General features: G+C 44.3%; 1 protein-coding gene across 1 annotated transcript; it reads left to right on the top strand.

The window, feature by feature from the left end:
• Nucleotides 1-265: 265 nt before the first annotated feature.
• adm2a (adrenomedullin 2a) lies at nt 266-17328 on the top strand (the record flags this gene model as incomplete). Its single annotated transcript, XM_079236277.1, has 2 exons — nt 266-363; nt 16911-17328. 2 exons carry the CDS (start codon nt 266-268, stop codon nt 17326-17328), a joined length of 516 nt encoding a protein of 171 aa, XP_079092403.1.
• Nucleotides 17329-27667: the final 10339 nt, after the last annotated feature.

The following is a 27667-nucleotide window of genomic DNA, read 5'->3' as shown; positions in this document are numbered from 1 at the left end:
TTTCTGTGACTCCTGTCTGTGAGCTGCAGGTTCATTGACCATGTATTACCTCTGCTTCTCCCCAAAGGTTTCATCTACATTATCCACTGCCACACTTGGATATTTAAACCTTATTTCAACCTTTTTGGTGGGGGAAATCTTTTTTGCCTTATTATTGTACCCCCTTGCCCACCCACCCAGCACCCCCGTTGGGAATAAACCCTCGCCGGTCCGTGTGGTCGTCTCCTCCTCCCAGAGCGGGTGTGGAGTCAAAGTTGGCCCGGAGATGCCGTCCCTTCTCCCGCTCGCTGTGTATTGCATCAGCCTGGTTTCCCTCCAGCTGCCGCTGGCTCTGGCGGCAAAGGAGGATCCAGCCAGTTACAGGTAAGACACCCGTTTTTTTTCTGGGTTACTACTTTATTAAGCATAAAGACGCGCTTCTGATTGCCTCAACATGACTCCTTAACATACGCGATAAACGCACCTGGAGCCGCACCGCAGCTCATTTGAGTATTCTTGCGCCAACCCGCAGTAATATATGCACTTCCTTGCCACTTTGACCTGTTTGGTTGGGGGTTAAAGCACAGTGTTAAATTCATTTTTAAATATAAACGAGCTGTAATGGAGGTAATAACTTGTAATGATGTGTTATATATATATATATATATATATATATATATATATATATATATATATATATATATATATATATATATATATATATATATATTAAATAGGCGGACATTCGAAAAATGAACACACAAAACACACGCAGTCAGTTAAGAAGGGCTGAACTGAGCCTGAATCACAGGGTCACTGTGTGTTCAAGTGAAAGTGTTGAGTTCTTGTGTTGGGCAGATAGAGGATAGTGTGGAGTGCAAGGTCATAGGCTCTATCGTGATATAATACAACACGGTCAGTCTCCTTGAGATAAGCCCCCCGGAGAGCAGATCTGCTGTGTACAAAGTGATAGTGTGAGGCATAAGTATTTAAAACGTCAAGAAGAAAACAATCACAGATACATGTATATCTATGATTGTGTTTATAGTATTAGGGGAGGCTTGGTTATCACGCTTCCTATGAGGAAAGTAGGCCAGAGTGTAAAACGAGTTATCATGAGGTCATTGAGATGAAACTGGTCTTAAATCCTCCAGACTGGGACGGTGAATATATACGTGAGTTTATTGGCATCACTTGGCAGTTAATCTGTATTCTATGAACAAGTCTTTTCTTCTTCAAATTTCAAAGATACTCTCTTCCTCCTCATTTTCCTCCTCTCGATTAGTGAGTAACTGTTCATAAAGGTTTGGTTTGGTTTCATCTCCCTCACGTGATTCTGCATGCAAAATAGCTGTTACTTCCGAGGCGGGAAAACCAGTTTGCCCCGCAGCCCGGGCCAGAAATACCAGCCTGGACTTTTGTAAAAGGATCTTGTCAGGCGCTGAGTGGCACCTGTACTTTTCCATGCCTTAAGTGTCTGGCTGACACACATGCAGCAGCCTCTGCCTCTCTGAACATGTGATGGAGGCCTGCCAGCAACACGCCTGTGGAGAGCAGGATGAGTCGGTGTGTGAATGCCCCCTTCTGGTGGATTTTAGATCCACATCTGATGGCTTAAAGTCAGCACTGACAGGGCTGTGTGTGTGTGTGTGTGTGTGTGTGTGTGTGTGTGTGTGTGTGTGTGTGTGTGTGTGTGTGTGTGTGTGTGTGTGTGAGGGGGGGTCTATGCAGCACTTTCAAGTTGTGACTGAGCAAAGTAAATGTTTGCTGATAAAGACCTCGGTCCCATTGATCAGCAGCTGAAACGTGTGTGGTATTATCAGTGGCTTGATAACACATTAATAAAGGAATATGCTTCATATGCCATGGTAGCAGACGTTTATAAGTAAGAAAATGTATTCTAAATTGATCATAATCTTAATCTCCTTCATTGTATCTCTTAAGTGTGATAGCCTTATCATCTGTGGATCCCTTATTCACACCAAGATTTGCAATCACGTGTTGGGGCGGCTGTAGCTCAGGGGGATGAGTGGTCGTCCCGCAACCACAAGGTAACCGGCTCGACCCCCAGTCCCCCCATAGCTCACGTGCTGAAGCGTCCCTGAGCAGGACACTGAACCCCTGACTGCTCCCTGGGCGCCCCACAGGGCTGCCCACCGCCCCCCATCCAAGGATGGGCCAAATGCAGAGAAGAATTTCCCCAAGGGGATTAATAAAGTGCATGTTTCTTTTCTTTCTTTCTTGTCCATCAAACTAATCCACATTCAGCAGTGAATGGAAAGCAATGCCTTTAAATACAGCACTTAACATATAATACTGATAAGATAACAGTGTAAAAAGACCTGGGAGTATCATTTTTTAGTGTGTGTGTGTGTGTGTGTGTGTGTGTGTGTGTGTGTGTGTGTGTGTTCAAATGGTGAACACCTGCTGCTAACCCAAATAAAGGTAAGCGCGGCTCCTGTATCCGCTCTCTGCTCCCCCATCGCTGCCTCCTCTGTTTGAAACATTATCAGCCCGGTCAGTGCTGCGGTTTTATATTTCTCAGTTTGAGAGAAACCGATGCAGCGGTTGAGCAGGTTTTATAAGTAAAAACAATTTAGTCGTTACATTTGCCCCCATTCAAATGTCGTCTGTGGATCCAACGTAGATATGGTTTTCATGCTGTGCATTTGTATTTTATTTAAAGACATTTAATCGTTGTTTTACAATTTTGGGCACTTTTTAAATCTGCTATTCTCGTCACTGTTGACTCTGGGGAGGTTGTAGAAGTGTTCCTTATACGTGGACTCAGGGCAGTCTCACCGGGAGCGTACGACCTCAACTAAACCCGGACCAACCCGCAGAAATCACTTATACGAGATCACAATCCCTCACCGGCTTCCCACCACAGAGCACGATCGTAGGCTCCACACCCATCATCCGAGTCCAATGCAACGCAGCTGTGGTCGCTGGCAAATACTTCTCATCATGTGTCTGCAGCTGACTGCCGTGTCGTTGGACATTTACACTAACTGAGGGCTGTGTTTGAGTACCTTAGGACCTTTAGCACTAGCTGATCACAGTCTATACAAATATATTTCACTCTGACAACACAGTGAGAGAACGGCCCCATGTATCTCTTTGCTCATCTCCCATAAATGTCCCGTCTGGCTTCCATGAGGACCGTCCTTTCCCCGTCTTCTCTTGACCACACAGCACATCCTGTTCTGTTACCATCACATGCTGACAGCGTGATTACAACAGACATGATTCCGACTACGTTTTATTTTACTGGTGTCGGAGCTCAGATGTCTGTCATTCCTTTCCACTTCCATCTTTGTGTCTGCGTTGTCCCTGTGTGTCCTGATAAGGACACGACAAAGTCCCAGCAAGACATTTTAACAATGCTTGGTGGGCGTTTTTTTCCAAACAAGGACAAATTGCATGTTCCTTGGGAGGACATGACCTTCCTTGTCGGTGTACATAATGTCTGGAGGTTTTTTTTTTGTATGGGAAAATAGCCGGTGTCCGCAGCCAAACAAGTTAAATATGGCTTCAGCAGCGAAGCAGCTTTACAATGCAGGTTTCAGAAGTCGGAAGCGGCTCTTCGCTCCGAGACGAAGGACGTGTAAAGCTGAACTGCGGTCGAGCTTTTATTACATAGACCTACTCTGCCTCTGCTCCGTCTGGACCAGGGAACGCTTTGACAAATTGGTCTTTGTGTACTTGTTGTGGCCGCAGGTTTGTTGGAACTTTGTCAAGGCCAAATAAAGACACGCTTTCTCCCCAAAACGATTCGCTAAATCATTAACCCATTCTTGTAAATGTGGATGTGAGACGTTCAACGTATTCTCAACATAATATTTACCTGAGACGGAATTCATCTCCCACATGCAGTCGGCTTGGGGTCCATCCTCTTGATTTGCTATCTATATTGTTTACACCTCATAAAGAAACAACAAGAACATTACTTTTTTTAATTTTTTATTGTTTATACAAACCTTTTATGCTGGCAGAATGATTGAAACACGGATTGCCTCGGCTCCAAATCCGCTCAAGAGAAACCTCTTCTCAAATGTATTGGAAACAGGAATCTTGGCTTGGCCTACCTGGATATATGGACGGTATGAACGTTGTGTGGCTTCATGGGGGTCAATACAACCAAATACAGGCTGAAGTTGCAGAGGCCGAAAGCTGGCACAGAATTCCACTGTGGATTAATGGCTAAGACCTAAATTCCTCCCTCCACATCCTTAAAGAGCCGGCTCTGCTCCACACAGAAAGCCACAGTGTGGAGGCATGAATGCATACGTAAACCAGACAGTATATATAAGAGGAGTAGCTTATGGTGGGAGTGTGGCTCAAAAGGCTTCATAAACAAAGGCGGCTTCTGAGGGAAGAGGAAACCTGATGTTGTTTAATTTTGTGATTGTCTACTCGTTGTGGTTTCAGAGGAGACATAACATTTTCACCATGTCATCATGTCTATCGCTTGCAGAAAGTAAATCCCATACCCCTCAGGAGGTTGTGAAAGCATGTGCTCACGAACAAGTAGAAACAGTGTTTTCGGTGAAATAAATCACCTCTCCTTTATTTTTGTCCTGCTTCTTGCTTATAACAATCTCCTCACTGTTTCCCATTGGGAGATTAGCAATGAATGTGCTACATTTTCGGCTGATTAAAAAAAGCTGCACTTTTGGGAGCTTCAGCCTCTCAGCAGCATGTACTCAGGTTAGGGTTGAGGAGGGCTTTTCCTCTGCTGGGTTTTGGTTAGGGTTGGAGTTATGATTAAAGTGCCAGGATCCTAATCAGAAGTACTAATCAGAAGAGGCTGTTTTCGCCAAATCCCATAATTTATAATTTCCCAAAACTGTTAATCTGACGTCCGTGCCCATTCACACCATGGTTGGCCCCTTTGCCTTCGAGTGTGGCTGTTCGGAACACTTTTGAAACTTCCATCTAAGACCTTCAACTAAGAAGACCATGCAAGGCGTTGAGAACCACAGCGCGCTGAACAATTAAAGTCAAAGTAGCTTGGATACCTTTGATCGTCTGCCAATCACAGAGATCTCCAATACTGTGGAGTTATGGTACGAAACTCCTGATAGTCAAATTCGGATCTTGTGAGATCAAATAGGACAGAATGAAAGAGTTATCTTGGAATCCTTCAACTTCTGGAAGAAAAAGTGTGGCAGTCCAAAATCCTTTTGAGGAAGATGTAACTGGAGCTTGGCCTTGCCCTTCATTACCCATAATACACACAGCCATTAACATACAATACGATAATTTAAGTTTGGACGTAGAGAACTATACTAGTACTTATGTGATAAATCTTTGAATTAAACATATTAGACTTCAAGTGAGATAAGCAAGAAATTGGTTGCATTGGGAAAGTTGAAAAACAAACAATGACAACGTGATTTGCCTCCTATATCCTTATTCTTCCAGGAAGTATTCTCCACTGTAATTGTTGTTGTAGCACAGTCATGGGGTCCTTGTGGCTGTCTGCCAGCCATTACAGATGGACTTACAGAGTCAGTTTATTTTTGGCAAATTGGAGTTGAATAAGGCGCAGACTTCTTGTATGAGAGTTAAAGGGTTTGTGTCAGATTGTTAGGGAGACCGAGCATGATCTCCAGCGGGAGATGGGGACCTTGCAATGACCAACACGCTTATTAATGCTTATTCATCAAGATGTTCAGATAAGTCCATTAGCTAAGTGCATCACATTTACCGGGTAATCTAGAGGTCAATGCATTGGTGTCACGGATAACAAAGGGACAGCTTTTCTCACTGCACAATATTTTCTCTACCATAGACTGTGTAGAAGAAGAAAAAGTGGACATAGTCGTTGTCGACAGTTGTCGACGGCTGGAGCCTTGAGTTTGGCATTTTGGCCGTCACCATCTTGTCTTTTTGCAACCAGAAGTGACATGAACGACCAAAATGTTACGATTGCAACCAGAGGAGTCCCACGCTGATGGCCATTAGAAATATTGCACATTTAAGGCACTTCCACCTTGACTTTTCAGACCTGGAGGTTGCTGCCTGTTCTGTACAGGGTTTTCAACTCATACCCTCCAAGAAAATTGGATTACCAAAGTTTCCCACTTTGGTAATCCAGTTTTGTTAGCGCCGAATTTAGAACCTCCGGGGCCCAAGAGCCCAAGAGCCCAAAGGCTCCAGGTTTGTTGTGGTAATTTATTTAACTCCAAATATGAGTAAAGTCAGAATAGGAATTTGGTGCAGGCTGCCCTGTGAATAGCTTTATGTGCAGTCAAATGCAACATTCTCTCTGCAGACCAGAGGGGTGTAACTTGGTGATGTGGCACCACGGCACATCAAGCCTGTCCTGGAAATAGTGCTCGCCTCCGTCTGTGGCCTAGCGTTGCGCAACTATTCATTCAGCCACTGCCGCTGTTGCACAGCAAGTCACCTCCAGACTACTGGACCTGCCAACAGTGAGCCGGCAGCTAAACTGGCAGAATAAACCAGAAGCTTCACCAAGGAATCCCTCAGCCACGACACCACTGACTTTAAGAAAACCCGTCCGCTACGATGTCTCACATCTAAACCTCTCACATGAGTGTTCATGGTGAAATATCACAAATGGAACAACCCTGGCTTCTGCCTCTTTGAAAATAGAAAAATAATGACAAACCTGATGCAGTGGAAGATTTTGCAAATAGGTATGTTTGCCCTGATGCTTTTGTGGGGCCCACATTAACATTGCACCTGTAATAAGAACTGGACATGGACCCCCCATATTCTCATTTGTTATTATTTGTATTGATTGTTAATTATTTTGTTTGTTCACCTGGCATCTGTTTGTTTATCTGTTTATCGGAGGTTTGAATGATGTGAGGTTAATGTTGGTTACATGGATTTAAGTTCAGGCAAAGACATGGGTCAGCTCAGGGGTCCTTTGAGGAAAAGCGAGGGAAAAAGCTGCGCTCGCGCTATTCAGATTGGTCTAGAATAGTATGTAGTGTGGAGCTGATGAGTGTCTTTCTGTACTTTTCAGGTGGGTGAAAGTGATTAAATAGTATAAAAGTAGCGACACATGGGCATAACTGTTTGGAAGACAAATATGAATGTATGTCTGTTTGAAGTTGAATGTCATGACGTGTCTGGAATATAATGAATCACTTAGCTTAGCTAGCTAGTAACCGTAGTAACCATCTGTAGTCTGTGAGTGACAGTTACGTGAATGTGTACAATGTCGCCAGTGTGAATGAAGTTGTTAGTGATAATATAAGTTGATAGGTGTATATAGGTATAATAAACTGTTTTCAGATTGGTCTAGAATAGTATGTAGTGTGGAGCTGATGAGTGTCTTTCTGTACTTTTCAATGTGTTCGTGTACTGTTGCTCCTGTGAGTAAAGACATTCTTAAAAAAAACATGCACGCCTGGATCGCCTGTGTCCAAGTGCGCAACAAATATTGGAGGCACCGCTGGGATGATTAACGTCGGGTTCATTGTGACAAGAAGCGGGATTTAACGGCGACGTCTACCATCTGAGGAGACGCGCGCGCAGCTACAGAGACGTTCGCGAGCGACGGAAACGTCTACCAGCTGAGGAGACGCGCGCGCAGCTACAGAGACGTTCGCGAGCGACGGAAACGTCTACCAGCTGAGGAGACGCGCGCGCAGCTACAGGGACGTTCGTGAGCTACGGAGGCGTCTGCGAGCAGAGGAGACGTTCGCGCGCAGCTCGAGAAATGTTCGCGCGCAGCTCGAGAAATGTTCGCGCACAGCTGTGGGGGCGCGGCTTCGTCAGAGACCATGGAGCTTGAAGAGTTGGCAGAGACGTGTCTCAGACACTGTGGAAGCTGCAGCTGAATCAGCTCAAAGAGGTGTGTCATGGAGCTAAAATCCCACATGGAAATGTCATAACAAGACGAGCATTAATCAGATTAATAATCGAATCTATGGACAATGTCATTAACGATGAGGATGAGGAAATTGCAATGCATTACCTATGGACAATGTTGACAACAGTTGAGCAAATGCAGGAAAATACTGAAAATGAGGAAAGTACAGAGCAAGACAGTCAGAAAGCAACTGATGAAGTGAGTTTGGCTGAAAGATACTCACAGCTCCAGCTAACTACTCAAGATCTACGTGATGAAGTTAAGAGGCTGAATGACAGAGTGAACAGGACACCTTCAAGACCAGGTCCAGCTTCACCAAATGTGTTATTTACACCTGTGAATAGGCCCCCGGAAGTGACCATTAGGAGAGAATTTAAGATCTGTGGCCAGATTGGGGAAAAGGGACAGAAAGACAGACTCTCATACACAAACCTGAAACACCAGATTGAGAGAGGCCTGAGCAGAGGACACAGTGAAGCTGAAGTCATGGAGGCTGTGATCAAGTCAATCAATCCAGGTTTGAGTATTCGAGATATGCTTGAGATTAAAAGTGACCTTACCCTGCTACAGTTGAAATCAATTTTGAAGGGACACTTTAAAGAGGACAGCTCTACTGACCTATATCACAGGCTAGTGAATATAACACAAGAGAGTCGTGAGTCCCCTCAGAACTTCCTCTTTAGAGCCATTGAGTTGAAAGAAAGGCTTTTACTTGCTTCAAGAGAGGGAGAGTCAGATGAACAATACAGTCCTGAGCTAATCCAGAAGAAATTATTGAGGTCAGTTAGTACTGGGTTGTTAAGCGACCACATTAAGTTTCAGCTTAAGCCTTATCTTGATGAACAGAACGTGACAGACGAAATACTCATCGACAGGATGAATGAAGCAGCTAGTGTAGAATCAGAGAGACAGTCTAAACAAAGGAGGAACATTAGCAACAAATCACCAAAAGTGAATGAACTACAGACAGATGCAGAACAGTTCGCAGCATCAGGGTGCAGTCAACGCCAGAGTTGGAGTTCAAGAGCAGTCCGCAGAAGTCGTGAAGCCAAAGAGTTATAAAACACAGGCTGTCACCAGTTTAAGAGACTCAGAACTTTATGAAACAGTCAGGTTGCTGAGAGAAGAAATGGCAGAAATAAAGAAAAACCTAATTAACCCCCAAGGGCCCAGACGCCAAGTAAGAGTTAGTACGAGGAGAGGATGTAGAGCGTGTCAGGAGCAGGGAACAGGTGATCAGTGTGAACACTGCTTTAAGTGTGGTCAGACAGGACACCTCTCCAGAGGCTGTAGAGCAGAAAGAAAATCTGACCGCTTGAATGTGACAATCCAAACAGTCACACCCCCAAAAGCATTAACTCCAAGCCAAGCGGACCCAGATGAAAAGGTGCACGAGCTGCTATGTGACCGTATCAGGCAGCTGGAGGCGGACCTGGAGAAAGGAGGAAAGACTGAACAGACAGTTGGTGCTACTTATGCCAGCCATCTCTCATTACGTCGCCAAGCCAAGCTGAAAGCCCTTATCGGAAAAAAATGCATGGTGGACTGTTTCTTTGAGAGAGTAGCAACACAAGGACTATGGGACACGGGTTCACAAGTCACAATCATCAACGAGAAATGGAGGAAAGGCTGTCTCCCACATATCCGGCCACGGAGCATGAATGAACTCCTGGGTGAGGATGAGACTCTTGTTGGCCAAGCAGCAAATCAAACACCCATCCCTTTTGCTGGCTGGGTTGAGCTGAAGTTCAAGTTGGCATCAAGCAAGGGTCCTCAACCAGAGCTCCTCGTGCCAGTGCTTGTTTCTAACGAGCCAGGCGTAGCAGAACCACCGATTATTGGCTACAATGTAATCGAGCATCTGGTAATGAGTGGAATGGAGCAGCATCCAGAAATTACACCTGCTGTGGTAAAAGAAGCTTTCTCCATTGACTGTAAAAAAGCAGATGTGTTGATCCATCTGGTGCAGAGCCATGACCAGAATGACAGGGAAGGAGTAGTGAAAGTTGGTAGGCTAAAGACAGTGATTCCAGCAGGACAGACCAGAGAAGTGAAGTGTAGTATTAGGACAGGTCCCCTCGCCACAAAACAGGAAGTTCTTTTTGAACCTGAGGAGATTCCAAAGTGGCCAGAGGGGTTGAACATTACTGACACTGTCATCTGCCTGCAGAAAGGAAATTGGTCAAGAGTGGCTATCCCTGTCACTAATGGAAGCAACCATGACATCACTCTCACCCCTCGCACAGTGCTGGGACAACTGCAACAAGTCAAAGCTATCTATCCAGTGGATGTAAGACCAGCGAATGCTAGTGATTCCACCGTCAGAACAGCGTGTCATGAAAACATGGCAGAACCATCCAACAGTCTGGAGAAGCGCCAAGAACAAAACAGACAGAGGGACACAGTCAAACAAGATTTATGGGACCCTCCAGTGTCAGTAGATCACCTGACTGCAGACCAGCAGGAAAAAGTGAGACAAATGCTACGAGAAGAATGTGTCGCATTTTCAAAAGACGACAATGATGTAGGATGTATCCCTTCTCTGCAGTTGAAAATCAGACTGAGTGACACAACTCCGGTAAGACGCACCTACATCTCTGTACCTAAACCACTTCACAAGGAGGTGAAAGAGTATCTGGAGGATCTACTGAATAGAGGATGGATAAAGAAATCCCGGTCCCCATACTCCTCACCAATAGTCTGTGTGCGTAAGAAAGATGGAAGTTTGCGTTTGTGTGTGGATTACAGGGAGCTGAATCAAAAGTCCATTCCTGATCGGCACCCCATTCCCAGAGTGCAAGACATGCTAAACAGCCTGAGTGGAAGTGCGTGGTTCTCTGTGTTGGACCAGGGCAAGGCTTACCATCAGGGTTTCATGGAGGAGAGTAGCCGACCGCTTACCGCTTTTATTACACCTTGGGGCTTATATGAGTGGGTAAGGATTCCCTTTGGCCTGTCCTCCGCTCCAGCAGAATTCCAGCGCAGTATGGAGGAATGCCTTACTGGTCTCAGAGATGAAACATCACAGCCATATTTGGATGACAATCTAGTCCACAGTAAATCCTTTGAAGAACATCTTCAAGACTTGAGAGAAGTGCTGCGTCGTTATCAAGCACATGGAGTAAAGCTGACAGCTAAAAAGTGTGAAGTGTTTAAAGACAAAGTGAGATTCCTAGGGAAGATTGTGTCAAAAGATGGCTATTGCATGGATCCAACAGAAATAGCACCAGTACAGGCACTAAAAGAACGCAAACCTGAGACTGTCGGCGACTTGAGGAAAATGTTAGGATTCCTGTCCTACTACCGGCCATATATCCCAAACTTTTCACGCATAGCCAAGCCGCTGTATCGTCTGCTGTCAACTGAGAAAACGCCAAGTAGTCGAGTTCAAGGAGCAAATGCAACTAAAAGCAAGGGAAAACGTAAGAGGTCAGATCAGCTATCCTCAAACCAGCCTGTCATCTGGGCAGAACAACATCAGGATGTGCTCTGCCAGCTTCTAGATCACCTTTTGCGTCCACCACTCCTAGGTTACCCAGACTTTGAGAAGCCGTTTGTGTTGCACTGTGATGCTTCTCAGCAGGGGCTTGGTGCAGTATTATACCAGAGGCAACAAGGCAAGTTGGTTGTCATCGGTTATGGGTCAAGAACACTAACTGCTCCAGAAACTAACTACCACCTCCACTCTGGAAAGCTAGAGTTTTTAGCCATGAAGTGGGCAATCTGTGAAAGGTTTAGGGAGTACTTGTACTATGCACCATCTTTCGTGGTCTACACAGACAATAATCCTTTAACCTATGTATTGACAACGGCAAAGCTGAATGCCACAACACACAGGTGGATTGCAGAATTAGCAGACTTTCGGTTTTCAATCAAATATCGGCCTGGAAAAGCTAATGGAGATGCTGATGGCTTGTCGCGGATGCCGCTTGACATGGAGCAATACATCCACACATGCACCCAGGAAATGGAGCCCGAGGTGATAACAACTGTCACCCAGGCACTGCAACTGGAATTCCATGAGCATGAGCCCTGGATGTGTCCAGTCACCATCACGACAGCATGCAATGATGTAGAAAGAGAACAAGCAACATCGCCAGTGGCAGAAGTGTCCATTGAAAACCTAAAGAAAGCACAAGAGAATGATCCAGTCATTGGCAAGGTGAGAGATTATGTCCTCACAGGACAGTGGCCTCATCTGGGAGGAAGAGACAGACGCAATGACATCTCTGTTCTAGTGAGGGAGAAAAACAAGCTGTACGTCAATGAAGATGGTATCCTGTATAGGAAGTCAGTGGTTCGAGCTCAACTAGTGTTACCTGCAGCATTCCGTCAGCTGATCTACAGGGAGCTACATGAGGAAATGGGACATCTCGGCGTGGAGCGAACGCTCAGCTTGATCAGAGATCGATTCTATTGGCCTCATATGCAAAAAGATGTGGAGCACTATGTGACCAAGGTGTGCAGTTGCCTCAAGCGGAAGCGTCCGAACAAGCCAACCAGAGCACCACTGGTTAATAGTGACCACCTACCCTTTTGAGATGGTCTCAATTGACTACCTGCATCTGGAAAGCTGTAAGGGAGGATATGAATATATTCTAGTTGTGATGGATCACTTCACGCGCTTCGCACAGGCATACGCATGCACCAACAAGTCAGCCAAAACTGCAGCTGAAAAGATATTTGGTGACTTTGTGCTTAAGTTTGGATTTCCTGCCAAGTTGCATCATGACCAGGGCAGGGAATTTGAGAATAAGCTGTTCTCCAAGCTCGAAGAATACTGTGGCATTCAAGGTTCACGCACAACACCCTATCACCCAGCTGGAAACGGTCAGGTGGAGAGGTTTAATCGAACACTCCTTTCTATGCTAAGAAATCTGACAGAAGATGCAAAGTCAGACTGGAAGAACTCCTTATCTAAAGTTGTGCATGCGTATAACTGTACGCGCAGTGAAGCAACAGGATATGCCCCATACTACCTTCTCTATGGTAGGAACCCCAGACTTCCTGTTGATATAATGTTTGGCCTGAAACCAACTGACCAGGGTGCTTCTCACAGTGAATATGCGAGTAAGTGGAGAAGACGGATGCAGGAGGCATACAGGCTAGCATCGCAGACAGTCCAGAGGGAGAAAAGTAGAGCGAAGAAGCAGTATGATCAAAAAGCTTATGGAGCGGAGCTACAGCCAGGGTGTAGAGTACTGGTGCGGAACCTCAAGGACAGAGGCGGACCTGGAAAACTCAGATCATATTGGGAAGAAAGAATCCATGTGATAACCGACAGAAAACACAAGGACAGTCCTGTCTACGTTGTACAGCCTGAGCGAGGCCCAGGAAAGACCAGAGTACTGCACAGAAACTTGTTACTGCCCTGTGACTTTCTGCCCGTTGAAGAGGATCAACAAGAGAAAGAGAAGATGGAAAAGACAAAGTCAAAAAGAAGTATAACGAAGAAAAGGCAGCAAAAGCAGAAGGACAGAAACTCTGAAAGTAGCTTGGAGGATGAAAGTAACTGGAGATTCATCACCACACGACCCGCAGAACCACATGAACACGTTAGGAGCCAGCTGAGAGCGAATGCAGAGGAATTCCAGCCACAAGCAGCTGTCAGAGAACTGGAGCAAACTGACGAAGCGGATGAGGGTCCAGGAGAGGGTGAGGAAGAAAGGATGGAACCAGAGGTGGAGCATGGAGAAACGGATGGAGCTGAGCAAGAGGAGTCATCTGACGAAGCAGATGAGGTCAACGCTGAACAGGTGTCGTCATCTGATGAAGCAGACGAGAGTGATCCTGAGTTGCCATCAGCTTCCACCAGATATCCTTTACGACAAAGAAATCCACCCGAAACACTCTCATACAACAGATTAGGTCAACCATCAGTCACACCTAGACACAAGTAAAGGGAAGAAGAAAAACAAGTTCGAAGTTATAAGTTTGATTTGTTAGTTGTGATAGAGTAACATGAGACAAATGTTCATAAGTGTTTCGCCTAGAATTTGAATTTGGGAAGTTAATACGTCAGAGTACCGAAGTCCATGAGGGTCAATAAGGAGAGTACTAGAGCTCAGACCACTTACAATGAATACTTATACTGGGATATATGTGAAACATACAGTATTGCATGTGGGTCTGTGTGATGGGTTATAGGGTAGAAAATAAGGACAAAACCTTTCAGTTCAGGATACATAGCCGCATGAGTAGCGGAATAGCACTTCAGATATCACCCGGCCAGTGGTGTCTGCTGCTAACACGTGACATAAGCGGGAGATGAATGTCATGTCAAAGACTGTTGTTATGCAGAAAGTATCTCGAAAGACTGACTCCCATAGAGCCTACTGCCATAACGCATCAGTTGAAGACTCAAGTACTCTGGGAAATCTGTAACGTCGGGGCGACATTCATTTTGGAGGGGAGAGTGTGGGGCCCACATTAACATTGCACCTGTAATAAGAACTGGACATGGACCCCCCATATTCTCATTTGTTATTATTTGTATTGATTGTTAATTATTTTGTTTGTTCACCTGGCATCTGTTTGTTTATCTGTTTATCGGAGGTTTGAATGATGTGAGGTTAATGTTGGTTACATGGATTTAAGTTCAGGCAAAGACATGGGTCAGCTCAGGGGTCCTTTGAGGAAAAGCGAGGGAAAAAGCTGCGCTCGCGCTATTCAGATTGGTCTAGAATAGTATGTAGTGTGGAGCTGATGAGTGTCTTTCTGTACTTTTCAGGTGGGTGAAAGTGATTAAATAGTATAAAAGTAGCGACACATGGGCATAACTGTTTGGAAGACAAATATGAATGTATGTCTGTTTGAAGTTGAATGTCATGACGTGTCTGGAATATAATGAATCACTTAGCTTAGCTAGCTAGTAACCGTAGTAACCATCTGTAGCCTGTGAGTGACAGTTACGTGAATGTGTACAATGTCGCCAGTGTGAATGAAGTTGTTAGTGATAATATAAGTTGATATGTGTATATAGGTATAATAAACTGTTTTCAGATTGGTCTAGAATAGTATGTAGTGTGGAGCTGATGAGTGTCTTTCTGTACTTTTCAGTGTGTTCGTGTACTGTTGCTCCTGTGAGTAAAGACATTCTTAAAAAAACATGCACGCCTGGATCGCCTGTGTCCAAGTGCGCAACACTTTATTTAATTACAAATGACAGATACATGGCTGCCATTGAACATTTTCATCCTGTTCATCCACTGGTCCCTTCGGATGACTTTCAGCAGCAGTGATGGGTTAACACTCAGGGGCTTGAGTCACACTGTGCTGTGCAAACACAGCGGTGACAGTTCAGTGAAGAGCTGCAGGGTCAAGTTGTGAGAAGCGGCTGTCTTTGTCAAACAGTGAACAGATGGTGAGTTGGTGGGCGCTGTGTTTGCCGTACTCACTGGTCCACCGCGCTGCAGAACCTCACGTTTGAAGTGTCTGTTCACACTACAACTACAAAAACAACAGCAACGCATTTTTTTCCCATCTAGCTCTAGTAAAGTGATAGTTTGGGTTTTATTCGGCCAGGTTTCACAGTGGAGGTGAATGGATTTTTTGTGCTCAAGCACTGAACAGTGCCATGGACAGGGTTCTTACGGTCATGGAAAACCTGGAAAAGTCATGGCATTTTAAAATGTTTTTTTCCAGGCCTGGAAAAGTCCTTGAAAAAAATGAAATCCTAAAAGTTTTGGAAAAGTCATGTAAATGTGTTATATTCATGTGCTCATGACGTTCATTTACGCTGAGTTTGAAATAATTAAACCATTTTTTTAAAGAAAGACTCTCAGAATATAAGCAGGCATACGCTCTCATTCTCATTGTGAGTTTAAATACTACATTTTCTCACTTTTTCATGTTTACACCAAGATTTCACAAAATGTTTGGTCATGGAAATTTGGTTTAAAGTCATGGAAAAGCCATGGAAATCCATTGGTCAAAATGTGTATGAACCCTGATTTGAACAATTCATAAGCACCTTATCTTTCTTTCTGGGAACAAGATGTTAATGTTCTCCTCTGGAGCCCATCAGGACATCGACCACTGAGAAACCATGGCAGGCCGGGGCTCAATCTCCCATAGTTACTGTTTGCTGAAACCCAGCTGAGCGTTAAATTGCCATAAGGTTTTGATTATATAATGAAGTACACTCAGGCTCAGAGCACCTGTTGTTTTCAGCAACATGCGAAAACAAAGCCATTAACTTTTACATTGTACATTGGGAGATGAGCATGGTGTCCACGTGCAGAGAGACATGCTGTGTTCAGACAGCAGGCAAAACATGATTTGTTCATCAAGCTGCTTTGTGCTGATAATCGGATTTCCACAGAATTACCTGTGCCCTGTTGTTATCGTAACAATGCTGGCATTTATTTGAAAAACCTATTCCATCATCGTTCTGTCCCTGTTCTATCCATAGACACAGGTTCATTTGTATCTTTATGAACCACGTTAACTATGAATGTTGAGCACAGCTGCTACCATGGCTGTAGACATGAGGGGGAAACCCTTTGCCAAGTCTCGTAGTGCAGCATCTCACCAGGTCCGACAACGATCCGAACTCTGCTCCATACACTCTCATGCAATGGTTTCTTCATTTTCAAGCTGGTTTAGTGGATTTGTAGCTAGTCGTGGTTAACCGTTGTGTAACGATGATACTCGTTACCCGGAGAGGTTGGAAGGAAATATATATGTTTCTAAAACGTCACGGTTCAATGTAAAAACCTGTGAAGCTAGCATCACGCGTTAGCACTTTTATACTACGCTAGAAGCAAAACTTTACTAGAACAGAGTTGTCTTCGGTTCACTTTTACACTTTGATTTGTAACTTTGGTTACTTTTTCCATTGTTTTACCTAAAAAATAGATACGACTTTTACCAGAAGTGCAGTTAGTGACAGTGTGGGCTCCATGGTAGCTCTGACAGCTTGGCGGAGTAGCAGCGGTGGGCTTAGCGAAGGGGCAATTGAGCCTCCTCATTCGACCAGGCACCAGTATCCCCCCCATATTGAAACAAGTTATGATATGAATCACACCACACAGCTCCAGAATATATTTTAACCTGATTTCTGTCTTCTCCCCAGGCTGGACCTCCTCAACAAGCTCTTTGACCAGAGAGAGGATAAAGCCTCCGTGTCAGAAAGCCAGACTCACATTGCCGTCCCCTCCTCCGCCATGGGTCCATCCTCAAAATTGCTGCCCGGTTTCCTGAGACACCAACCAGCTTCAGGAGTGAGAGCAGCTTTGCCGAGCCTGGCGTGGGCACGACCCGTCGGGACGGCACAGATCGAGCCGAGGGCGCCAAGAGCTCGTCGCCACGCCCACTCCAGATCGCGTACTGGTCACCACTATCCCCAACATACCCAGATGATGAGAGTGGGCTGTGTCCTCGGAACCTGCCAAGTGCAGAACCTCAGCCATCGGCTCTATCAGCTCATTGGCCAGAACGGCAGAGAAGAATCGTCCCCCATCAACCCCAGGAGCCCCCATAGTTATGGATGAGTTAGTCGATGGCCCCAAACACCTGCAGCAAGTCTATCTATATCCCCATTTATTTATCTCTTAATGTATTACTGGTATTTTTTGCATTAGAGTTTGATGTAGTCCATAACTTGTGTTGATCTATCTCAAAATGACAATTATACTTCCCATAAAAGACTGTCGTGCCTCTTTACCTTTTCTGCTGATGATGGAATTCAAGATTCAAATCCAAGATGATGACCGACTGAATCATTTTGAAACCCCCAATTTGAGTTCCCACCATTCGGAGAACTTTTGCCTTTTTAAGGTCATTCAAATCTCGTCAAAAGTATTTTTGGTTCTCCCTTCTGAACGCCGAAAACAAAGGCCTCACTTTGACGTCTTAATCCTGTTAACATTAGAATGAAGGCTTGTCCTCAACACCATCCAGGGGCCGGGTCCTGTCTGCCCACTGACCTCTCCGGCGGTGGTTATTCCGCAGCTCATTGATCAAACACTTAAGCCCTAATGTGGATTTCAACCTGCACTCAGAGCCGGGGCCCTGTCCAAACCAATGTATTCCCAGAGACCCGGTAAAAGACCCAACGAACCCTTTTACCTCTCTTTTTTTCGTGCCCTCTCTTTTTTGTCAACATTGGAGGTCCCAGGTCATTTCACAACTTCATATAGAATTACACTGAACACTGACAACCCCAGAATATTCCACAAGCGCTGAGCGGGGATTCATCACTCAGCAGGAGTTTTGTGTTTCAGCACCACAGTTTACAGTCGAAACCAGCCACAGCACTTGGGTTACACCTGAACTGAAGCGCATTCGGAGTCAGGACTTGACCACATAAACTTCACAATCAAAATGAGGAAGAAGAGGGTTGAGCATCCACTGCGTTGGACAGAATCTTCACGTCCCAAAGGATCAGTTTCAGTGTTGCAATATAGTAGCCGGTTGGCCAGCACAGTAGGCACCAAAGTGAACCTTGGAGCCACCGCTGCTGCCCTTTTCCCTGCTGGAGGCCGAGTCTGAAATATTAGCCTTTTCACGTGATTCATAAGTTCCCCTTGCGAGTCAGGACTTTGGGTTGACAGCTGTTTAATAAAACTGACCTAATCACCTCAGGCATATGTAACGCCACAGCAGGAGGGGGGCTTAGTTTCCCAGGGTCTGCACACTCAAGGCATGTGGCTTCCACACATGCATGTAGCCTTGAAGTTTGCAGATAGAAAAACAGTCGTAAAAAAAAAATGAAAAGTTCCCCTTACTTTGCAGCATGTCATGGATTCTTATTGTGGATTTTGTTTTTGCTACTGAGCTCTTTTAAATGCCATTTTCTAGTGCTGTGACCAATTCACCTCCATTTGTATTGTGGAGGAGGTAGAGATCTCTAAAAGTAAGTCCAACAGTGAAGAGTGGAGAACTACAGGTCAGTTGTTCCTTCATTTCCTGCAGGCAATACTTGCATGTAGAATGGTAAACGGGTTTAAAGTAACCCCTGAGACGATGTTACATTGCGATGTTCTCACGGGAAACCACAGCGACCAAAATGTTAGGTGTGCCTAATTTTAATGTCCATAAAATGGCGGCGTCAAAAAAATATGCCCGGACATTTCCCCTTTTCTCTGTACGCTCTGAAATGGCGGGCGGGCGATGGACTGAGAGTAACTGAGGTCAAGCTCTACTCATTGAGCCTGCTTGATTTTGACAGACCTTAAAGAAACCATCTGTATAAAAGCCACATTTTGGGCCAAAAACGTAATTATTTATTCATATTACAGCCTGGTTCTAACCTGCAGAGCGTGTTTTGTAGTCATTTAGATCATCACATCTGGTATTTCACCCTTCGTTATATAATTCCACAAACATGAAAGTTGGCTATTCCTTCACATCATTAGTTTAAACTCATAAAATACCTGGCAATACTTGACAAACTGAACGACTTTACCTACATGACCTACATCATATAATAATGTGTCCTTTTTATATCTTAATCTGTGTCTTCTGATTTTACTTGGGTGTCTTTCTTTCTACATTTTGGCTTCTCTGTGTGTAATCGCTGAGGTCACAGGGTAGTAATCAGTGGTCCCTTGGTCTTAAATCTAATCTGTTCAAAGGCTTGCTGAGGTCAAACATAACATTCTCTCTGCTGTAACCGAGCTAATCAATGTCTCGTGACGGATCATTAAAAGGCTTTTCAAATGCTGAAAAAAAATCCTGGTGGATCTCTCTGCTTTTTAATAGTGTTCTACTTCACACGCACGCACGTGATGTGTGTGTGTGTGTGTGTGTGTGTGTGTGTGCGTGTGTGTGTGTGTGTGTTGAGCTGCTGCATGTAGCCTATCAGGACACTTATCTCCTGCGTTTGATCTGTGCTCTGGACCGTTGTGCTCCCAGTCTTTTTTGTGACGTCAGGAGTTGCGTCACATCCAGTTTTGGTGCGCAAACTGTGCACGACCGCGAATACCTCCCTAAAGAAACACCTTTTTTTTGGTTTGTTTTTCATGGCTCTCTGTTGCAAAGAGGAATGAGTGCAGAATGTCTCTGTTAGTTTTGTAATATCGCGTCGATCCAGGTAGATCTCGGTAGCTGTCTCTCCGCTGATGTTCTCCTTTAGGGTCACAGGAAAGCACTTTAATGCAAACGCATGTGTCGCTAGTTTCCCTGAAACTCCTCATTGTGATTTACTTGTGAAAGTTGGACGTGGTTCCTCTTGTAAATGTTGCGTTTGAGATTGTCTGCAAATGTGTTTTCGAGGACGTCATCTGTGAAAACACGCATATATATTCAGCCAAACTATTTAAATTATGTATTTAAGTTATGATTGTATGTTAATATATGTATGTCACCAAAGACTATTTATCTCACCTTTTCCACTGCTCCTTAAAGGTGACCGTATAGTAGGAAACAAAGTCTTATCTGTAGTTGAAATGTTACTGCTTGTCAATGTCCTTCACTCTGTAAAATAAAGAACTCTACTGTATTATGAGTAAGGAGTATAATTTAAGAGTGTGTGTGTGTGTGTGTGTGTGTGTGTGTGTGTGTGTGTGTGCATTACCAAAAGACATGCAAGACAGAATCGCATGAGGCTTTGAAATGCTCTTAAATGTACCAACCGATTCTAAATACTCACCCACATATTGGTGATTCAGTATATTTTTTTTAAATTCCACCCTCCATGTTACTGTGTCCTTGACCAACCTGAGACAATAACCCCAAAGAAGTCAATCATTACAAGTCAGTGCATGACACAACAAACAAATGTAATGGGGGACATCATGAATGAAACATTGGGAAACACGATCAGGGCATCAGCAGCCACGTCGGCGGTAAAGGTCGTGTGACTGACGGAGTTAATGTGTGACGGGAGGTTTGGGGGACAGGAGGCAGCCCATTGGTTGATTTCACATGCGGTAAAGGAGAAGTTCATTCCTGTTCATTCTGATCACATGGCCTCTATTGCTTCTGTCCATCCGGGGTGAGGGATCCTCGTCTATTGCTCTACTTTTTTTTTCGTGTGAAAGGGTTTTTTCTATTTTTTGGGAGAGTTTTTCCTGATGCAATGTGAGGTTCCGGGACAGGGATGTCGTATGTGTACAGAGGCAAATTTGTGATTTTGGGCTATATAAAATAAACTGAATTGAATAGAAGAAAGGGAACAGTGTTGCATTCGCTAACTAATAACTACAGCAAAAATAATTAGTGGCATGAGCCGTTACTTTACTTTAGTGACTTAGCACAGCTCCGTCGAAGTTTCGTTTGAACAAGTCAAAGCCTCTACGACCACAGTCACACACTCCGTGTGGAAAAAGAAAATAAGACATTGCGGTTTAACAAGCAGCCAACCTAAACTTCAGAGGTGCGAGGTTAGCGTTCATCCTCACACGTCCTCTCCAACTTACTTGTATGTTTATATTTCATAGACCACAGACCTCCTCCAAGGCCGTTTCCATGAGTTAAAAAATGATGCGTGTTACCGCCCAGGGATTTGGATCTTCTCCAAAATGTAGAGGGTTCGTCCTTGGCTCATGCTACACACCCTTACACTAAGTTTCATAAAAATCATGGCTTGTATTTTTTTATAATCCTGCTTCAAAAACAAAGAAAAATAACCTCCTTGGTGGATATATGAACACTTACTCAGCACCAAGCAGCAGACACAGTTAGACAGTAGCTGAAGCATTTAGCAGGTAAAGAGCAATATATCTGTTTTAACCAAAAACTCTCATGAGTTTTATAGAAGTGCAATTCTTTAAACTGAGGGGAGATGGAAGTTATATCTGAAGGGCACCCTCAAGGTAGATTTGAAGGTCCTTCTCTGGTTTTGAAAACTACAAAAACCCATTCCTTCTCTGTCTTTCTGTTATCACTTTGCTCTTTTTGCTTTTATCACTGTGACAAATACCAAAAGTCAACCCGAACGAATTGTGTCATACTGTCCTACCTGCGGCTGATGTATGTCTGCCAGCAGAAACGGTGTCACATACCAGTGAACAACCTCTCCTTACATCTACAAGGTAGGCGTTGACCCTCTTGGAGTCACATTTAATGAAAGACTGAACTGATCATGTCACTTTTTAGAAAAATAGCTCACACTGCAAGTGATAAAAAAAAAAGAGCTGATAAATCATCTTAAGAGTCAAGAGCACAGTTTATGTCCACTGTAGCCATTAACTGAATAGTTTTTTTCCAGGCCAAGTGACTGGAGATAGGTGACTTATTGAAGTGATTTCTAGCCCAGTGGAAACTTACAGATCTGGTTCATGTTGATGACAAAAGAAAAAGAGAAAACAACATTTCACACGGATCTGCACAAACCTTTGGAGCAGCACAATGTTCCACAGCATCCAGAGGAATGCTATCCTGCAGCGTAAATCAAAGATCTGACACTAACCGAGTGGAAGAAGAGACACACAGAGAAGGAAAGGAAGCACGAGCTCGGTGGCTCCACCTCGCTAGTGCACGTCGGGACTGAAAAGCTCAAAAAGATTTTCCAGTAGATGGATGCTGCACACAAAATCCATCCAGGTCATTGTCTGCTCATTGGATGTGTCTTCATCCTTACTACATAGTGTACGCAGAGGCTGCTGTATTTTATATAAAAAATATATATATATAAAAAATAAAAATACAGTAGATCTAAGGCATGTTCATTATCAATTAATCTGCCGATTATTAGTATCTTTATCATTAGTATTATTCTCCAGAGATTGAATCATCATTTGGTCTATAAAACAGTGAAAGAATGCCCTCAAAAAGAGCCCACGGTAGCAGGAGCGTTAGCTGGCTACAGCGGGGAGCTAACGGGGACACTGACCGAAGGTAGTAGCGGCTTGTAACCTGACTTTTACGCTATATAATTATTATTTTTTTAATAATTGACGGTTCTGATTATTGTGTTGGTTTTTGCAGGCCCAAGCCTACCGTCGTATTGTTTCCAGCTGCAGTTAGCAAGTAGCTGGTGAGCAGAGTGGAGCATTTAGCAACGGAGCAAAAAGAAGAGTAATGGTTGAACTGATGTTCATCAGGTGAACAAACACAACTCCAAATCTATGCTAATGTTGCTCCGCGTCTTCTGGCTGGCGAATAGGCGACTGCCTGCTAACGTGTTAGCCGCAGCTACTTTATAAGGTGGTTTTATGTCAGTTGTGTGTTTGCTGCCACCAAAACTTAAATATAACTTAAGAAAACACTGAAGTTCTCATAGCTAATGTATTAGCAAGTAATTTCCCACTTGCAACAGCATTGATTTAGCATCCTGTTTTTGTCCATTTGATGATTTTTTTCCTTTTTCCCCCCCAAAAAAACATTTGGGTCTTTGGGGCAGCTAGAAGCCCCTGTCCTCCACGTCGATGCTAACTTCTGTCATCTGGTGGTGGGCAGCTAGCTGCAGACGGGCTATGTAATGATAAAGGAACAGCCTTGTCTCACTCCCAGGGCGTCAAATACCAATGCTTGGTCAGTGGCCCTCGGTGTCTCGATATTGACGCACAAGGCACCCTTTAGCATCTGTATGAAACGCACCAGGCATTCAACTGACACCAATGTAAACCATTCCGCGCCATTATTAGACGCTCAGAGATGTAGTATTAATAGCGAGAAATCCTCTAATGGTAAGCTTGAGGTGTGGTGGATTATGGTGCAAACAAACACCGATCTCTCCATGTGAAAACAAAAGATAGATTTTTATTAATGACGTTATATTGTGTGACATACGCTACGCCAAAGAGTCACATGACATCACGTCCGTAGCTTAAGTTACGTGACAAGCATCCTTATTTTCAGCGAAACCATCAGGGTTTCTGGAACGCTGACGGAAAATATGACGAGAAGGGATGGGATCATCGTCTGCAGTTCACTTTGGCTGCTGAACAACTAAACTCTTTGTCACTTACTTGGAGTCAACGAGCAATAAGCGGTTCTCGACAACGCTGCAAGCAGCACTTCTGAGGCCCAAGCAATCGGCCGGCTCTGAACGGTCACGCGCTCCGAATGGGTACGCCCTCCATCAACACCGCAAGCAGCAAATGCCAAGCTTTCCTAAAAAGGCTAATCAGCCATGAGTAGCAGTTTATTATTAACGGAAAGGACAACCAGAATGTACCACGAGACACTTTCCATTCATGTGAGTTTGGTAAACAGACAAAAGGCAGACACCGTCCTCACCTCACGCACCTGTCCACTGAGGCCTCCGGATCGGCACTAACTCCCTTTCACTGTCATAACATTTACATTCCGGCACACGACACGACTCAGGGCCAACTTTTATGTAACTTACACTGATATACTTTATCTCCGACACCCCGCCAGGCACATACTTTGGACTGAAACACCTGTTAAGGTCAGATGCTCGTGTGCAGTTGACATTGTTGGTACGCAGCTGATCGTCATATTGGGAGTGACTCGGAAAGAGTGCCAACTGCTTTGTCAGCTTTCACCTAGCATGCACCAAGCCCGGCGAACATACGGAAGCCAAGAGTCGCTGTTGTAGCTCTGATATATAGCGGCTATGTGGACATTGACAAGGAGGTTGCATCTAGGCTTTGTACTAAGCAACCCTAAAACCATACCCGGACAATCTCGGAGCTAAAGATGAAATTGATATTGATCTATTCACATGACTCTTGCAAATGTCACAGATATATTTACCTTCATCTGAAACTAAAGGAGTACTCGTTGGTCCCCTACTGATCCATTCAGTATGTTCCGTGCCCTGTTTGTTGTTTACAGTCTGATAAGCAACTTGAGATACAAGGCCGGAGTTGGAGAGAGACGCCGTGTACGACCGGATTGTTTCACGCGTACATTTTAAACCAATAAAAAGCCAAATCATTGTCAGACGATACCCGGTGGGTTCAGAGTTTGCATTTGGGCCGATGAGTTCCACGTGTATTGCTCTTCACATGGATTGTTTACCTGCATTCACCCAAAGCTTGCTCGCATGTGATCGTCAATACCACTCGGACTATAAACAGATCTTGTCTCTACAAATTCTGCATACAAATGCAGATTGCAGAATTTGCTATTTAGACATTTATAAGCAATGCAAGGGGTTGTTTTGGAACCTGCAGATCAACAGAAACCTTTCCTTGCACACTGACACGTCTTTGTCTCAACTTTACAGTACACTTGTTACAAATCCATGCGGTCAGAATTTGTGTTTGTAGAGAATTTCCTTCAAGTTAGAATATTGACAAAGCCATGTTGGCTTAAAGTCCTTCATGTGGACATCATTTCTTTGCTTTATTTGAACACCTACTGTACATATCCATGTTATCTTAAGATTTATAGATAACTGTTATCTTAAGATATATTGTAATGCGTCACCACACATTTTGACCTTTATTATTTGGCCTCAATAATGTATCAATAATGATTCTCTGTAGAAATGCCCCTTCTTTCTGACTTCTACACCCAGCCTTTATTTGTAAGAATGACACATTTTGGAATTTGTGGCAATTCCTGAAAAGAGAACAACAGTGGCACGTCGCTGTCGTACGGCGGGTGACTCCTACAACATTTGTATCAGCAGGCCAGCCTGGATAAAAGGGTTGAAGAAAGCCTGAGCTGTTTAGGCTACGACTCAATGATCCAAATGGACAAGACTAGTTTATATGGTTGGATACAATGTCTGCACAAAAATATCATAGCTGTCACAGAGTAGATATACAGAACAGCGAGCAGAGCGGTTATCCGTTAGCTGACAACCGTTTGGGCTGTAGCACTGAGATAACCCAGGAGTAGGTAATGAAGACGAGAGATTGGTTTCAAGGCTTTTGGGTTGCCCTGCTGCTTCTCAGCTGTATGAAACATCAGAGCCGAGTCCAACCGGAGCTCGGGCTGTCAGATGCGATAGGGCTGACAGTGTTGACATGAACACGTCGGATAGCTTAGAATCCATGCTATCTGACTCGGGAAACATTCAAGTGTGACGTCACTCGGTCTACAGTACACCGTTTATCTGCTGAAATACAGTAAGGCCCACTAAACGAGTCCAGAAACCCAGACATTACGCTGCCAATATATTTTTTCTAGTGGGATTCAGTCGGAGTAGACAGAATACACATATTTTCACACTTACCTATGATGCAATGTAGCCATGCGGAGATCTTGATCTTTCAGATATCTGCCTCCCCCTCTGCACAGTGGAGGTGAATGTTCCTACACTTCTCTGACTAAATCAAAGTGGTACAGTGTGTTAACTGATGGTCCGCTAATTATTGAATTCCGGACAGCGCCAGGCTCGTTGCTTCTGCCAAGACAAGATAATTGCCTCCAAGCTAGCTGAAAGTTACTACAAGGAGCTTTCCTTTTGTGTTGATTTTGGCGGCCCCTGTGTTTCCACAAGCACTATTGTCTCGGTAAAGATCGACAGACTCCCTTTAGAAACCCTCTGGTGTGACTGCAGCATGGCCTGACAGGCGTCTCCGCTCAGTCCTGACTGGTTCTCTCGGGCTCGCTTGCCAAGAAGAGCAGTGGGATTACAGCAAGCTCCGCTTATTTAACAAAACACACAATGTGGAGAAGGACTGTTTATTTAGTACAAGGTAGAAAAGAAGAAGTCAGTTTTCTCAATGGATTAACAGTGTTGCAAAAAAAAATTGCTAAAAGTTCATTTTCTGTATCACAGTTCGGCATAAGGCAGGTGCTTCTCCGTATTTCAAGTCTACACACTAAACTGAGCTTAACTAAACTAAGCTTAGTTTAAAGTAAGCAAAATGGGGCTACGATCATCCGAGAAAAGCCCCAACAAGTCAATTTTTTCTGCTGAAAGAAACACCAATTTGTTGAATTTCTGCTGCGTCAGTTTGCATTGTAAATAATAACCCAGCAAAACGGGAACAGGGGTCGCCGAACGCATACTCCTTTAATTTGATCAACTATCAGGAGCAATGTTGCCCTTTGGCCGAATTAACTGCTGACTCTGCTTTCAGGAATCTCTCTCTCTCTCTCCCTCTTTCAACCCAAACCGGGCTCAGGGTTTCTTCCCGTTAAAGGAGGTAAAGGAGGGTGTCGGGTCCCTGTGAATGGAGCAGTGCGGTCTAGAAGGGTCCCGTGATAACTTCTGTTGTGATTCGGCGCTCTAAAAATAAAATTGACTTGACTTGTGGTTACCTGGTGTCAGGCGCTTTTTGCTGAGATAGAAATACAACAGTGAGTCACCAGCAGGCCAGCAGGAACGAGTCTCAGACATGAATATGAATAGAGGCTCCTGAGAAGCATGCGAAGTCTCACGCATGCATCAGATTGAAAAGATCAAAGAAGTGCTGCAGAAAGGTGGCACACACACACACACACACACATACACACCAACACATACATACACAAACATACACACCAACACACACATACACAAACATACACACCAACACATACATACACACACACACACACACCGACACATTGACACACACACACACATCGACACACTGACACACACAGATATACACACACATACACACCAACACACGCACACACATACACACACAGACACATACATACACACACAGACACACACATACACAGACACACACACACATACACACACAGACACACACACATACACACACGCACACACATACTGTAAATACACACATACACACACGCACATACACACATACTGTATATACACACACACACACACATACACGCACTGACACATTGACACACACACACACATACACGCACATACACGCATACTGTATATACACACATACACACACATACAGACACACACACATTCTGTATACACACACACACACACACATACTGTATATACACACACACGCTCATCCTGTCATCTTCCATTTACTTTGAATGTACACAGCCACTGTATGCCACCACAGGAGGCCGATGAGTTTCAGTTGCATT

This window comes from Taurulus bubalis (assembly GCF_910589615.1).
Source record: "Taurulus bubalis genome assembly, chromosome: 20".
NCBI classification, from domain to species: Eukaryota; Metazoa; Chordata; class Actinopteri; order Perciformes; family Cottidae; genus Taurulus; species Taurulus bubalis.
This window is presented reverse-complemented; position numbering and strand designations above follow the sequence as displayed.